Source organism: Mesoplodon densirostris, chromosome 10, assembly GCF_025265405.1.
Source record: "Mesoplodon densirostris isolate mMesDen1 chromosome 10, mMesDen1 primary haplotype, whole genome shotgun sequence".
NCBI classification, from domain to species: domain Eukaryota; kingdom Metazoa; phylum Chordata; class Mammalia; order Artiodactyla; family Ziphiidae; genus Mesoplodon; species Mesoplodon densirostris.
Genome location: NC_082670.1, coordinates 31,231,831 through 31,247,523, shown reverse-complemented (window position 1 = coordinate 31,247,523; position 15,693 = coordinate 31,231,831). Strand labels below are relative to the sequence as shown.

At 43.3% G+C, this 15,693-nt stretch overlaps 1 protein-coding gene across 1 annotated transcript in view; it reads left to right on the top strand.

Annotated features, from left to right (window-relative positions):
• The first annotated feature begins 6,159 nt into the window (after positions 1-6,159).
• Positions 6,160-15,693, top strand: part of CDC5L (cell division cycle 5 like) — a 43,702-nt gene continuing 34,168 nt past the window's right edge. The window contains exons 1-5 of the mRNA XM_060110411.1: positions 6,160-6,322; positions 8,954-9,057; positions 10,476-10,637; positions 11,435-11,562; positions 13,151-13,250. Of these exons, the coding sequence (XP_059966394.1) occupies positions 6,278-6,322; positions 8,954-9,057; positions 10,476-10,637; positions 11,435-11,562; positions 13,151-13,250 (539 nt within the window). The 5' untranslated portion in view covers positions 6,160-6,277. The remainder of the gene's footprint in view (positions 6,323-8,953; positions 9,058-10,475; positions 10,638-11,434; positions 11,563-13,150; positions 13,251-15,693) is intronic.

Here is a 15,693-nt window from a genome sequence, read left to right as displayed (position 1 = left end):
CCACTGGGCCTGCGCGTCCGGAGGCTGTGCTCTGCAATGGGAGAGGCCACAACAGTGAGAGGCCTGCGTACCGCCAAAAAAAAAAAAAAAAGTAGCATAAAAACTGGAGGCAAGCCCAGAAGAGCAGGCTTTTGAGAGGCTTCACAATGGAGATGAGAGAGGCAGAGAGCCTCTCCCAGAGTGGATGGTGCCCTTTGCCCCGAGATGGCTCTTGAGCAGGCTGGTTCTTTGGACTTTCCAAGACAATCTTGAACAGGAACAGGTCCAGGAAGCAGGCACTGACTGTGCTCTTCAGAGCCTTTTCCTGTTAATTGCTTCTGTTAGTGCGACTGTTCTAAATCAAATGTTTGACTTGGATGCAGAATCACTGTGTTTTGCCTCTTTTAACTTTTTTTTTTGGCTGCGCTGCATGGCTTGTGGGATCTTAGTTCCCCGACCAGGGATTGAACCCGGGCCCTCTGCAGTGAAAGTGCAGAGTCCTAATCACTGGACCGCCAGGGAATTCCCTTAAGTTTATATTTTGAAAACTTTCAAACTGATAGAAAAGTTGTGAGGATCGTACAACAAACAGACACTTACATAGTCTTCACCTAGAGTCTACAATTAACATTTGTCCAGAGTTGTACACTTTCTCTTTTTCTCATATTGTTACTATTATTATTCTGCTCAATTATTACTATCATTTTTGATAAATATATTTATTTATTTATTTTTGGCTGCGTTGGGTCTTTGTTGCTGTGCGTGGGCTTTCTCTAGTTGTGGCGAGCGGGGGCTACTCCTTGTTGCGCTGCAGGCTTCTCATTGCAGTGGCTTCTCTTGTTGCGGAGCACAGGTTTTAGGTGCATGGGCTTCAGTAGTTTTGGCACGCAGGCTCAGTAGTTGTGGCTCATGGGCTCCAGAGGGCAGGCTCAGTAGTTGTGGCGCACGGGCTTTGTTGCTCTGCGGCATGTGGGATCTCCCAGACCAGGGCTCAAACCCGTGTCCCCTGCATTGGCAGGCAGATTCTTAACCACTGCGCCACCAGGGAAGTCCCTTCTCAGTTATTTGAGAGTGAGCGGCAGACATCATAACCCTTTACTCCTACATACCTATATACTTCAGTAGGTATCTCCTAAGGTCAAGGGTAATCTTGTGGTTCACTGAGAACCTGACGGCTGTGCGGGGCTGACATCTGGGACATCAAGGAGTGCCCATCTGAGTGCAGGGCACCACTTGGCCCTGCCCAGCCCCTGATGAGACCAGGGCTGCTGCCTCCACGGGGTCTCTGGACTCATTCCCTCTCCCTTGACCAGTCTTTGGCTGGTTTGGCCACACATTGCCCCCTGCCTTGGCCCCTCTCACATCTTTATGCCCTGCAACTTTTCTTCCCGTCTGGGCCTGAAACGCACTGAAGAGCCCCCATCCCTTGCAGTAAGGAGCTCTGACCCTGATTTAGCACATCTACTGGCCAAGTTCCCAGTGGACTCTGGGGAAGGACTGGGAGCCCATTTGAGATGCCTCTGTCCTTCCAACGCTGGGGAACTCCAGGAGGGGTTGTGGCCTGAGCCTCCCTGGGGGGCGGCCACTACTGACTTGAAGAGTCAACACTGAGGCTCCCAAACCTGGACTTTGTAAGAAACACATGCAAATTAAACACTCTTGGTGCACATGGAGGGACCCTGCCTCATATCAAAAAAGAAATCAGAAATCCCAATGGCTTGTTTTCCAAGGAAATGTGTATGTTTCTACCAAGTATGGAGAGGGTGTGAGGGCACCTTCCAGTGGTGATGGTGTGAGCATGGGAGTGATCATCTGGCTAGAACTGTGTTCTATTGGCTGAGCGCAGTGTGGGCTGGAGGAAAAACCAGGGTTCTCTAGGAAAGGGAGGACAGAAGGAATGCATAAGTCACAATTATACTAAAATTCACTTGCTGTTTATTTGAAATTCAAATTTAACTGGGATTTAACTGGTATTTTAATTTGCTAGATCTGGAAACTTACAGCAGAGGTGGACAAAGGAGATGGATTGGAGGGCTACCTAGGAGGTAAAATTGGCGAGACTCTGGAATGACTTGGATGTGGGTGGGAGGAAGGTATGGGGGAAGGAAAAGTGGCAATAGGTGGATGGTGGTGCTGTTGCCAGGGCAACATGTAGTGTCTAGCCCATGTGGTGGCTTCATACACCTAGAGAAAGATGCTTTCTTGGTGGACACAGTCTCATGGACGCATAGCTTGGTGAGCAGTGTGCAAGCTAGATTTCAGCCCCCACTTTTCCCTTATGCAATGAACACTTTACACAACCATACACGCCAGTCCTGTGCTATCCCTTGAAATAAGGAATGCCAGAGAAGTACAGGTTTTCTAGGGGGAGCTCTTTTTTTGTTTGTTTGTTTGTTTTTTGGCAGCACTGCGAGGCTTGTGGAATCTTAGTTCCCCAGCCAGTGATTGAACCCGGGCCCTGGGCAGTAAAAGCGTGGAGTCCTAACCACTGGACTGCCAGGGCATTCCTGAGGGCTCAATTTTTGGAAGATGAATTTGAGAAACCTGTGACACACCCAAGTGGAACTGTCCAGGATGCAACTGGGCTTATGCGTCTGGGATCTGGTATATGAGTGTGGAAAAAAAAAAGTCTCCTGTGAGAAATGTAAATCCCAAGCCTGTGCCCTGTGGATGCAGGGTTAGTTGTAAATTACCTGATTGGAATATTGATCCTAAACTCAGAAATGAGCTCACAAAGACTCTTGAATCTCTGGGGCCTGAGAATAAGCATAGTCTCTTTGGGAACACTTCCCCAACCCAGGGCACAGGGGACTCCCCAGAAATAACAACCATGAAGATGAGTACCTGAGAAAAAAATTACAAGCTACAACTGGACTCACCACAAGGGAGTGTCAGTAGGTGAAACTCAAGCCAATTTAGATGATTAACCATGGTTAGCATTACGGTATGAATTACCAGCATTTAGGGTGCATGGAATTCCATTTTGTAGTAACTGGACACCCAGATGTTAGTTTCTCCCAACACTAGCTGAGGAGTTTCTAAATGGGAGAGGGTCTTACGGGTGGCAATCTGGTGGATGCGGGCAGGACTGGAGGACCTGTCTTGAAATTGTATTTGCAAAGCAGCGCAGTATTTCTACTTAAATTCCATATCCTTATTTGGGGAGATGATGAAGATGATGAGGGTGGCTAGCCCCAGCTCCTCGCCATCCCTTGGTGTTGTCACAGGCTTTTGACTCTAATTTTAGCCCTTTCTTGCACCGTTTCTTTTTATTTATTTATTTATTTGGCCGTGTCAGGTCTTAGTTGCAGCACAAGGGCTTCTCTCTAGTTGTGGCACACGGGCTTTAGAGTGCACGGGCTCAGTAGTTGCAGTGCGTGGGCTTAGTTGCCCCATGGCATGTGGGATCTTAGTCCCCCGACTAGGGATCAAACCTGCAATCCCTGCATTGGAAGGCGGATTCTTAACCACTGGACCACCAGGGAAGTCCCCTGCACAGTTTCTTGATGGTAAAAAACTGGACAAGATGGAAACTAGAATTTCGATGAGACATGCAGTCTGCATGTTCAAGGGTGTCTTGGGGGACTTTTGACAGGGCTGCTCTGTCCCAATGGGCAGGTTGTAAAACGCATGCCCCTACAGGGGTGCCGTTTGTATCACAGGCATGGGAGATCTAATTTTCTTGTTGTAAGCATCTTGTTCTCAAAACATCAGTATTTTGTGACAATTTTCCAGCAGGTGTCAATAAAGTGACTTGAGGAAGGGGCACTTTTTCTATTTGGTGAAAAGGTGACATGGAGGGGGTGTAAAGGTGGTGCTGAGTGGGAAGGAGAAGCCATCATCATGGGCTCTTGGAATGTTAGATCTGAAATGGCTCTTGAGAGAGGACCGGTTCAACTCTGGATGTGTGAGGAATCTGGCTTACAATAACAGATACCCAATTCCAACTGACTAAAGCCAGAAGGGGAACTAATCATTGGAACTCAAGGACAGGGGGCTTCCCTGGTGGCAGAGTGGTTAAGAATCCTCCTGCCAATGCAGGGGACACAGGTTCGAGCCCTGGTCCAGGAAGATCCCACATGCCACGAAGCAACTAAGCCCATGCGCCACAACTACTGAGCCTGCGCTCTAGAGCCCATGCTTCGCAACAAGAGAAGCCACCACAATGAGAAGCCGGCGCACCGCGACGAAGAGTAGCCCCTGCTCCCCACAACTAGATAAAGCCCACACGCAGCAATGAAGACCCAATGCAGCCAAAAAAAAAAAAAAGTAGCCCCCACGCGTTGTAACTAGAGAAAGCCTGTGCACAGCAACGAAGACCCAATGCAGCCAAAAATAAATAAATAAATTTTAAAAATTAAGAAAACAGTAGATTGTAAAATAATATTAAAAAAAAAAACAACTCAAGGACAGGGATGCACCAAGGACAGAGGAACATATTGGATCCAGGGACAGTGGTGCAGCCAAGACCTACCTCTGTCATTCTGTACTCTCCTCTCTACTACTCTCAATGCACCTGGGACCTGCTTTCTTCCGTTCTTAGTCTACGTTGTAAAAAACATGATGGCAGGCAACTCCTGGGTGTCACATGTTAGAGATTCATTGGCCAGCAGAGAGACTGGCTTCTTCTAGGTTTCAGTGTCAAAATTCCTGGGAAGGAGACTTAATTGGTTCAACTTTGATCAGATCAATCAAATGGCCAGTGTGTGTGCATGTGTGTGTGTGTGTGTGTGTGTGTGTTTGTGAGAGAGAGAGAGACAGAGAGAGACAGAGAGAGAGAGAGAGAGAGAGAGAGAGACACTTGTAACCACTGCAGCTGAGTGCATGTTGGGGGTGGGGTTGGCAGGAAGTAATGGTCACACATCCTACAGAGAAGCATTATCTCTGGACCTCCGTCCAGAGACAGAAAATGGCTTGTCACCAGAACACACACATCTGTGTTCTTCATAATCTAACACTGTCCTCTCAACAAACTAGTGATTTTATTGCTACAATTTCCCATTTCAAGGAAAAACAGTATATATATATATATACACATATATATACATATATATATATATATACATATATATACATATATATATATATATATGTGTGTATATATATATATATATATATTTTACCGGCAAGTTCTGTAGCTCTCTCAGAAGAGGCAAATGGAGAAATGAAGAACTATAAAGAGAAAGGCATTATTTAAATTCTTAGGGTGTTTCCCAGTCCACTAACATTTTCATGCCTTCCAGGGCTGGCTCCAAAGAGATGTTTTTGAATGGCGAAGGAGACCAAGTAAGTAATGGGGAGGTGGAATGGCAGTTTGGCAATCCCTACCTCACTGGGTTTTAGGTATCTTTCAACTAATTTGTCCCTCAAATTGATGAGGTATGAATTGTTAACTCCACTTTTCAGATGAGGATACTGAGATTCAGCAAGGTTATTACCCAAGCTGATGAGAGAGCCAAGATTTCAACCCAGACCGAGTCTGTCTAATACCAGTACCTATCGATGGTAACTCTCTACTACTAATCCACACAGACTGAATAGCAAGGAATGAAAAACTCTGACATGACATTTCTGTGGATTTCTGGGACAACCACTGATCACTTGGGGTTGCGCTTCTTGTAATAACAGTTGCCACTTTTGTGATCACTTATTATATATCAGATACTATGCTAGGTTTACGATCTCATTTAATCCTTAGGACGACCCTACGAAGTTGGTACTATTATTACCTCCAGGTTAGGAAATTTAGGCTTAAATAAGCTATTGCCTTTTCCTGAGTATTCTGTGAATAAACTCCTATCAGTTAAATGCCTAATAAAGTGCTAAATTAATAAATTAACAAAGTTCTTTTTAGACCAGCTGCGCTTAAACTCTACACGCGTCATGTTCCTATTCTCTGCCATCAGGTGACGTCACAACCAACCCCAGCACTACATTCTCTGCCAAGAGCCACCGCCGATATCTCGCGAGAGCCATGGCTTCTTCCAATCTATTTTGGGCATGCGTGCGGCGTAGGGCACTTTGGCTTAGAGTGGTTTGATGATTTTCTGTCAGTCTAGACTAGAGTAGAGCTTTAACAACAAAGCACTTACTTCCTTTCAGTCACTCGAGTTCTCGCGAGACTTGCTACTCATGCTTCTCGCCCCACCCCCCAACCCCGCCTTGCGCCTGCGCAGAGCTCTTTAAAGCAGAACGTTGCGCTTGGAGGAAGTGACGGCTTTGGTTGCTGTGGCCGCAGCGCCGTTTCTACTTCTCAGAAGCTCCGCTCGGCCGCTTGCCGAGACACCCCGTCGCCAAGATGCCTCGAATTATGATCAAGGGGGGCGTGTGGAGGAATACTGAGGTAAGTCCCCTTTTCCCGCCGTCCGCTGCCCTCCGCCCCTCCGGCTGTTGGTGCGCAGGCGCGCGGAGGTCGGGGAGGCGGGGAGGTTGCCTGCGGGGTCTGCGTGGGGGGCGGTGCGGGGCAGACCCTCGAGGCCTTTACCTTGTGGCCGATCCTACGTTATCTGAGCACCTCAAGGACGGGGACTGTGATTTAACCACTTGATTACCTGCCGGGCACTCGTTAGTCCCTCAGTGAACATTTGTTGAATTGAGGACGCGCCCTCTGCCCTGGTGGATCTCAGTGTGGTGGGAGAGCTAGCATAGCCGCTAGAGTCGGTCTTTGGGACACCCCCGTTCCTCAGCCCAGGCATCGTGCCTCTCTCTGATATTCAAAAATGAAGAAGTGCTGTGGCGACAACTTTGTTTTTTTCTTGACTTCCTTGCAGACGGGAAGCAGTTTGAGTGCCAGGTTCAAAGTGCCCGTTTATGCCCGCATCCCTGCGGTCATCTGTTATCAAGGCATAACTTGTCCACCCTCCCGTCAGATCCCAAGGCCTGTGTCTTCCTGTCATTCCGCTTCAGCTTGGATAGAAGCCAGATAGGCCTACAGTAGTCTCTTTGCTTCCAGAAATGTAGTGGATCATGCCATTGGTGAGCCAGAGAACAGTAGAGAACGAGTAAAATAGAAACGAGGTTTTAGTGGAGTTGGTGTTCATAGTGCACTGAATTTGTCAGTTTCCCGAGAACACCATATTTTTTCATGCTCTGTGTCTTTTTACATCTTATGCCTTCTTGGAATATCCACCTACTGCTTGGCATCTTTCTGACCTTCCTTCAAAAACCAGTCCAGAAACTCTTCTGGAATTTTTGCCTGTTCATCCTGTAAAAAGTAGTTGCACCCCCAGTGGTCCCATGACAACTCTTTCATCCACTTGTTATAGTTTGCTTTGTCTTTTTGCAAGCATCACATCCTTCTGTGTGATGCTGGGAGGGTTTCTTAACCTCTCAGAGCCTCAGTTTTCTAATGGGGATGATAGTAATACCTACCTGTCTTGGGGACTAAATGAGTCACTACATTTGGAACATTTAGAACAGGGTCTGTCACATAGTAATCTTGCAGTAAGTGCTAGTTGCTATTTCTTTTCCCCAGTAGACAGCACTGCAAGAGGGCAGGACCAGATCTTGGTATCTTTAGAACCTAGGACAGTACCAAACAAAATTTGCTTGGGAAATTTTGCTGAATGGATCTAGTAGGGTAGATAACTGTTGTATATACTTCCTTGAAGATGTGATTAACTATAGCAGTACTGCAACAAAGTTACACATAAAGTCAGTGAGAACCTTGCCTCAGCTTGCACAGAGGGAACCAGGCTGTTTAAGTTGGAGAAGAGAGTGACTTTTGTGGGAGAGACTGATGTACAAAAATCAAGTAACAGCAGGATTCCTATGATGTGGCCCAAGCCCGGTAGTCTTTGAGTCTGTGATGATAGGGGTGTGGAGTGGTGTGGAGTGGCTCATGTAGGAGGCATGTAGCTCAAGTTCAATGTGGAAAAAAGCCTAAAAGTAAAATGCCCCAAGTGCATTGGCTCTAATATCCCTGGTGTCTGTGATTTAGCTTGCCGGGCTCTCCTGGGATTGGTGAGTTCCATATTGGAATGGGTGCCCTGGTGAAATAGTGTCTAGAGACTGGGGGAGTCTGGAGACAGAGTTGACTGGTGACTTAGGGGGAAATACTTAACTCTTAGATTAGACCTGAGATATGGATTCTTGGGTCAGAGTTGGGGTTATGGGACTGAAGAGAAAATGCTATTCGTAAGCTGGAGGCAGGAAGCCTGGGTTAGAGATTGGATCCACCTGAGTCTTGACTTGCTTCTTGAGGGCTGGATGTGTCCTATTTGATTCTCTTTCCCTAAGTACACAAGACCTGGTACAAGGTTGGTGTTCAGGGAATGTTTTTTGAATAAACGAATGAGCCATATTCTTTTGAAGAGAATAACAGCCACACACTGTACACACTCCCAATTACTGGACGTGATAGGGAAGGGGTTGTGTGTAAGGGAGGGTATGATGTCCTTCTAAGGGAGTTCTTTTTTTAAAAATTAATTTTATTTATTTATTTTGGCTGCATTGAGTCTTTGTTGCTGCGCGTGGGCTTTCTCTAGCTGCGGCGAGTGGGGGCTACTCTTCGTTGCATTGCACGGGCTTCTCATTGCGGTGGCTTCTCTTGTTGTGGAGCACGGGCTCTAGGCACCGGGCTTTAGTAGTTGCGGCATATGGGCTCAGTATTTGTGGCTCGCAGGCTCAGTAGTTGTGGTGCACGGGCTTAGTTGCTCCATGGCCTGTGGGATCTTCCCAGACCAGGGCTCGAACCCGTGTCCCCTGCATTGGCAGGTGGATTCCTAACCACTGCGCCACTGGGGAAGTCCCTCTAAGGGAGTTCTTAATTTCTTGCATTTCACTGATTCTGGTTTGCTGTTTTTTTTTATTATTGTAATGAAGTTTTGTACTTTCTTTTTAAATCTAGGATATATGTGTTTGTTGATATCTCTCTTTCTCCATAGCACAACTCTGTTAGAGTTAATTTTAATTTTATCTCTTCTCACTTGGAGTTTTGTGATTGAATACACTGTTTTTCTTCAACAATTTTTAGGATGAAATTCTGAAGGCAGCGGTAATGAAATATGGGAAAAACCAGTGGTCTAGGATTGCCTCACTGCTGCATAGAAAATCAGCAAAGCAGTGCAAAGCCAGATGGTATGTATCAGTTAATGAGTGGAAAACACAAAATAACCTTAATTACGATGAAGAAAATGTCATTTCTTTGAACCTTACCAAAGAAAGCAGGCATTGGAGATAACAGAAAGTACGGAGTGGGAGATGGGAATTTAGATTTAAGAATTAGCTGTCATTTGCTTCCTATGTGATCTTAGGCAAGCCATTTTCTAGCCCCTCTTTCCTGCCACTATTTTCTCCCAACTGGGGATAATACTTGGCCCTAACTGATGGAGATGTGAGGCTCAAATGAGTTAATGTTGTTTGAAAGTGCTTTGTGAAGCATGAAATAAAACTACTTTTAGGTACAGATGGACCCTAGCTTATAAATGGATTGTATTCCAAAAGTTTATTAGTGGATTGTTTTAGAACTTACTTTCCCAAAGAAATAAATGCTAAATAATGGTTAATTTTCTAGGCTAGCTTACAGTAGTTGAGTTTCCTCATGAATGGTTGAAACATTGTATATTTGCTTCCCCAGAATATAACATAACCCAACATTACATCTGTGGTGTCCCCTTTTAAGTAACAGGGTAGTGGACATATTAAGTTCTTTACATGTATTTTTGGCATGAGTGATCTGGCCCCAGCCCTGACCCATGTGGTACTAAGATCATATTTTGGATTGTATAAGAATGACCTAATTTCCTGGGCACCTGGGTAGGGGAAAGGATCAGAATGTAGAGATTGGCCCACAAAGAGGAAGATGGTCCTCAGCCTGCATAAGTGGTTCTGATTTCTGCTTCTGTTAGTGGAGCTAAGCTCCTACCGCCATGTTTGGTAAGGTTTATGTATTGTTTGCAGGCCTCTCATCCAGCTAAGTAGACTGGATGGAAAAGGTGGGTCAGGTGGAGCATGAGGAAAGACAAAGATGACATAGTAGTTTTACTTAAATTAAAAAACTCACCAAACAAATACAGTTTTGAAAAGCATTTAGTGAGTGTAAGTCAAATGCTTAAAGAAGTAAGCCAAGGTGTTGTAAGAATCAAATCAAAGCACCAGAAAGTACTATGAAAACTAGAAGCACTATGAAAATATGAGGTGGTTTTGTCTTATTTGTAAATGCAAAACCTCTAATAAAGTGTAAGATGAATGGAAACAATTGGTAGTTGAGAAGGAAGGCATATGATCATGTTTCAGTCATGTTACCTTTCTTAAGCATTACTAACCTTGCATAATTAAAATACAGTAGAATTTAGTGAGATAGGGTATTTGGAATGGGGTATAAGTTTAACCAAATAGGGAATATTCTGGTGTAAAAAAAAAAAAACAGCTTTTGTGATTGAAGAATAAGAGTTAGCTTGCATTTTTCAGATACTAGAAGCCAGTATGTCTAATACGTAAGGACGATATTCATGCTGGGTGACTGATTAAGGTATAAAATGATGTCTTTTTAATAGGTATGAGTGGCTGGATCCCAGCATTAAGAAAACAGAATGGTCCAGAGAAGAAGAGGAAAAACTCTTGCACTTGGCTAAGTTGATGCCAACTCAGTGGAGGACCATTGCTCCAATCATTGGAAGAACAGCTGCCCAGTGTTTGGAACACTATGAATTTCTTCTGTAAGTGAATCTCCAAAAGCAGTATTAAAATGTGTGTATATCTTCTGAATGAGGCTGAATACACTTTTAGCATTTTCTGTCCTTAAACATTAGTTACAGATCTGAATAAAACCAGAGGAGCTAAAGCTATTGGATTGTATATTCCAAGTCTCGTGTGGTTGATCAAGATTATGTCTCCTGTTATATACTTTTTAAAGGAATAATTAAAAAGTATTATACAAGGACTTCCCTGGTGGTCCAGTGGTTAAAACTCCACGCTCCCAGTGTAGGGGGCCTGGGTTTGATCCCTGGTCAGGGAACTAGATCCCGCATGTTGCAATTGAGAGCCCACATGCTGCAACTGGAAGATCCTGCATGCTGCAGCGAAGATCCTGCATGCCCCAACTAAGACCCAGCACAGTCAAATAAATAAATAAATATTAAAAAATATTATACAAATCATACATGTTCATCATAGAAAATTTGGGGAAAAAATAGTGGAAAAGCAAATAAAAACCACCCATAGTCATACTGCTGAGAGTTAACCATTGGAACATCTTGATTCTTCACTAAAAGCTTTTTTGTGTGGCTCTGCTGCATTTGTGATTTAGGGAGCTGCTTGGATCCTGTTTCATGGAAACACTGAAATTAGAAATTTAAAACCATCTCTTTCAGGTGAAGCAATAGTAGAAATGCTTTATTTTTGTTATGCCCATCTGTTGGGATTTTCAAAGAAAAGGGTGCCAGCACTAGGGAACCTGGTATTTCTAAGACTAAACGGGTGGTAGTGTGACTGATTACTCTGGGCTCATTCCTAGGGATAAAGCTGCCCAGAGAGACAATGAAGAGGAAACAACAGATGATCCACGAAAACTTAAACCTGGAGAAATAGATCCAAATCCAGAAACAAAACCAGCACGGCCTGATCCGATTGATATGGATGAGGGTAAGTGTATTTTTGTGAGGAATTTATTTCTTTGGTAACCATAGACTTCTCAGGCCTTCTTTTAACTCTCTTAGTTCTTTTCTAAACTCCTCTGACTTTTTCGAATTGCAGTTCTGTCTGTAGTTGTTACTCTAAGTATCTTTCCAAGTGTGTCCAACCTTCTATCATAGAGTAATTGCTCTTTTTGGATAATGTCCCTCGATCTTTTGATGTTTCAGTTCATTTAGTAAGTTAAGCAGTGTGATATTACTGGACATTTCCTTGTGGCTAGAGGTAAGCTCTTGAGGATTCTGTGTTCTCATTCCTATTCCAAGGAGAGAGGCACCAAGTCAGGATTTGGGGATCCAGTGCTCCTACTCACTATTTTGACTTCAGACAGGAAGTTTGATCTTCTTGAAAGGGCAACACTACAATACCATGAGGGAGACTTACGATGCCTTTTTGAGACATTGAGTCAGGAATCAGAGGAACTAGATTTTAATCTAGTTTAGTGCCGTGTCTGCTACTTACTAGCTGTTTGACTTCAGGTGAGTCATAAAATCTCCCTGAACTTTGGTTCTCTTTCCTGTCAGAGGGAGAGTAATAATATCTATCTTACTTCACAGGGTTGTCGTGAAGCATTCAGTGACTATTTGTTGAGTTTTTACTTTCAAAGTTTGAAGGTAGTTGTTCCCAAAGGCAAACTGTGGCTAGGCTGGCTGCATCACTGTCACATGGCAAACTTTAAAAAATAAAGGTACCAGGGCTTCCCCAGGAGGTCTGCGTCAGTAACTTGGGGTGGGGGTGGGAATGGAGGCTAATCCTGGAACCTGAGGGTTTTTTTGTTTTTTGTTCTTTAAAGTTCCCTTGTGATTTCATTGGACACCCTTGTGTAGGAATTGCTCTAAGGTATCAGTAATAAAATTTGTTCTACTCTGGGGAGCTGTGGAAAATATACTGGAGTAGAGAAATAGTTCTGAGGAAAAAAATGAAGGAAAAATGATAATGAAGATTGTCAGTCCCCTTATAATTAAACAGTAGTTTTTACGATATTTCACAATTTGTGCTGTGCCAGATAGTTGATCATAATGAAGGATATGATAATTATAGCCACTGTGTAATGAGTATTTGCTAGATGCTTTACCTATTTCTTTTTCCTTAGTTCTTCTCAACATCCCTGTGAAGTAGGAATTGTTATTCCCATTTTATAAATGGTGAAACATTATTATCCAGAGTCACATAACTATCCAGTGGTGGGCATGATTTTTTTTTTTTATTATTAGTTTCTGCTTTATAACAAACTGAATCAGTCATACATATACATCTGTTCCCACATCCCTTCCCTCATGCATCTCCCTCCCTCCCACCCTCCCCATCCCACCCCTCCAGGCGGTCACAAAGCACCGAGCTGATCTCCCTGCGCTCTGCGGCTGCTTCGGTGGGCATGATTTTTAACTTAGGTTTCTCTGACTTCAAAACCCAAGCTATTTCCCTTATGCTGCACCATATAATGATTATATTGATGGGTTTTCTCATCTTAAGCACTAGGGTATGTCTCTCACCTTGCTTCTGTTGGAGAAGTTAGTTTTTATTCTCTTTATTTTTGCAGATGAATTGGAGATGCTTTCTGAAGCTAGAGCCCGCCTGGCTAATACTCAGGGAAAGAAAGCCAAGAGGAAAGCGAGGGAGAAACAGTTGGAAGAAGCAAGGTATGGTTGTTTTCCATCTATAGTTGAACAAATTAGTCTATGCATCCTTAGGCCCAATAAAACTGTGATTTATCAGCCCTGTTGGGTGAATGATAACTAGAGTTGTCTAATTCCAATTTTGCTAATAGTCCTTAGTTTCTTTATTACTTTGGAAAAGTCTTATATATATCTTCCTAACCATTTCAGAGTAGTTATAGGAAAAATACATATTTTAAAAATGTTTTGTAAGACGTGGCGGAAGTAATGCCCGGGTATAGACATACATGTATGTCTTGGTGTGTTGGATTTGTTCTGTTAGCATGGGGGACCTTCATGTGTTGTAGCCACCTTGGCGTCAGATGGCTGGAGGACACACGGGGCTCTGGGACTGGTGTGACTGCCAGTTAGTTACTCTCCTTGGTTAGTGTTGGGCAGGCAATGGCTGTGAAATAGGAGACTCAGCTGAACATGGAGGGAGTTAATGAGCCTTGAACCACATTTTAGGCTGTCATAGAAATTTGTATTTAAAAAGTGAGTGGAATTAAGTATTGCCCTCTACTCAAGATTTTCTCTACTTTCCCCTCCCTTTTGGTTAGATCCATGGTTGACATCATTTCTAATGGCCTAGAAACCCAGATGAAGTGGATAAAGGGAAAACTTGAACTTTATAAGAGCTTATTAGCTTTTGGAATTCAGGCATTGGAATAGCCTCCCCAGCCTCCACAACTACCTTTTTTGGTCCCTAAGCTGGGAAGTATTGATACTTCCTGACCTAATAACTAGCATTGTGTTGATGGTTTCCCCAGTAACGGCTGGGAAGTGCCAGATCCTGGGATGGAGGATTCTTTTATGCCAGAGGATGCTTTTTGGCATAGCTGGCCAACCACTATAGCCCAGAATAGTTACTTATCATGGGAGTATGACTGGCCTGGGACAGTAAACAGAAGCTGAGAGGAGGCTCTAAATTTTCTGCTGGGTCTTAGTCACCTTTCTGTTCCGTATACTATTTAGGGTTAAGTAATGTGAGTAAGGTAAAAAAATTCACTTTTCCATTTTTGTCCATGGTTGTTTGGGGACCAGATTGTTTGAGCCTTTTAACCACGTGGATTGGCCCAGGGATATGACAGGTGTATATATGAAAATCTCCAAGTATGGTTGGTATTGCTTGCTTTAACAAATACATTTTTCCAGATTTAAATTTACCCTACACTTTCTTGTGGATTTTCTTGTAGAACATCTTTATAACTTGTGCATATATCTTGTAGTTAACTAGATTGGTGTGTATGCAGAATGTACTGCAGGACTATTTACTTTAAATGTTAAATTACAGATCTGTTTTATAACTTAAAGCTTTTTATTGATTATAAAAGTAATAACACTTTTCCTACAAAATACTAGTATTGTACTATTTTCTTTTTGGGGCATGGCTGATACAATGCTATATAGCTTGGTTATATTCACTTAGCATTATATTGTAAAGGTTTTCTAATGTCGTTTGAAGTCTTTATTTTCTTTATTTAAAGAATAAAATTACTTATGAAATGTGTCCCTTCAAACCTTTCTCTTCTCAATATAGACATACATTTATGTGTACTACACATACAGTAACATTTGTGTAAAATTAGATTATACTGTATAGACTGTTTCGATGAGAAGTTAGCTCTTAATCTTACTGGTGTTGCCTTGTTCCCTTCTCTCTCTGTTTTCAAGATTTTCTCCTTGTCTTTGGCTTTCAGCATTTTAATATAATGTTTCTGTTTGTGCATTTCTTAATGTTTATCTTACTTGCAGTTCGTTGAGCTTCCTGGATGTGTAGGTTAATGATTTACAATAAATTTGGGAAATTTTCAGCCAATGTTTTATTCTCCTTTTTCTAATGTTTTATTCTCCTTTTTCTCTTTCCTTTTGATATTCCTACTGTGCATATGTTGGTGCACTTAATGGTGTTGCACCTTTCTGTGAGGCTCTGTTCGTATTTCTTCATTTTTTTTTTTCCCCTTTTCTTTGGATTGCATAATCTTTATCCATCTGTCTCATCTTGGCTAATTCTTTACTTCGAATCTGTTCTAGTGAAGTTTTCGTTTCAGCTTTACACTTTTCAATTCCAGAATGAATTTCCATTTGGTTCTTTTTTTGTGTGTGTGGTACGCGGGCCTCTCACTGCTGTGGCCTCTCCCATTGCGGAGCACAGGCTCCAGACGCACAGGCTCAGCGGCCATGGCTCACGGGCCCAGCCGCTCCGCGGCATGTGGGATCTTCCCGGACTGCGGCACGAACCCGTGTCCCCTGCATCGGCAGGCGGACTCTCAACCACTGCGCCACCAGGGAAGCCCCATTTGGTTCTTTTTAATTATTTCTTTTTGTTAATTTTCTCTATTTGGTGAAAATTTTCATCCTACCTTCCTTCTTTAATTGTGCTTACCTTTTGCTCTTTGAACATATTTGTAATGTCTCCTTTGAAGTC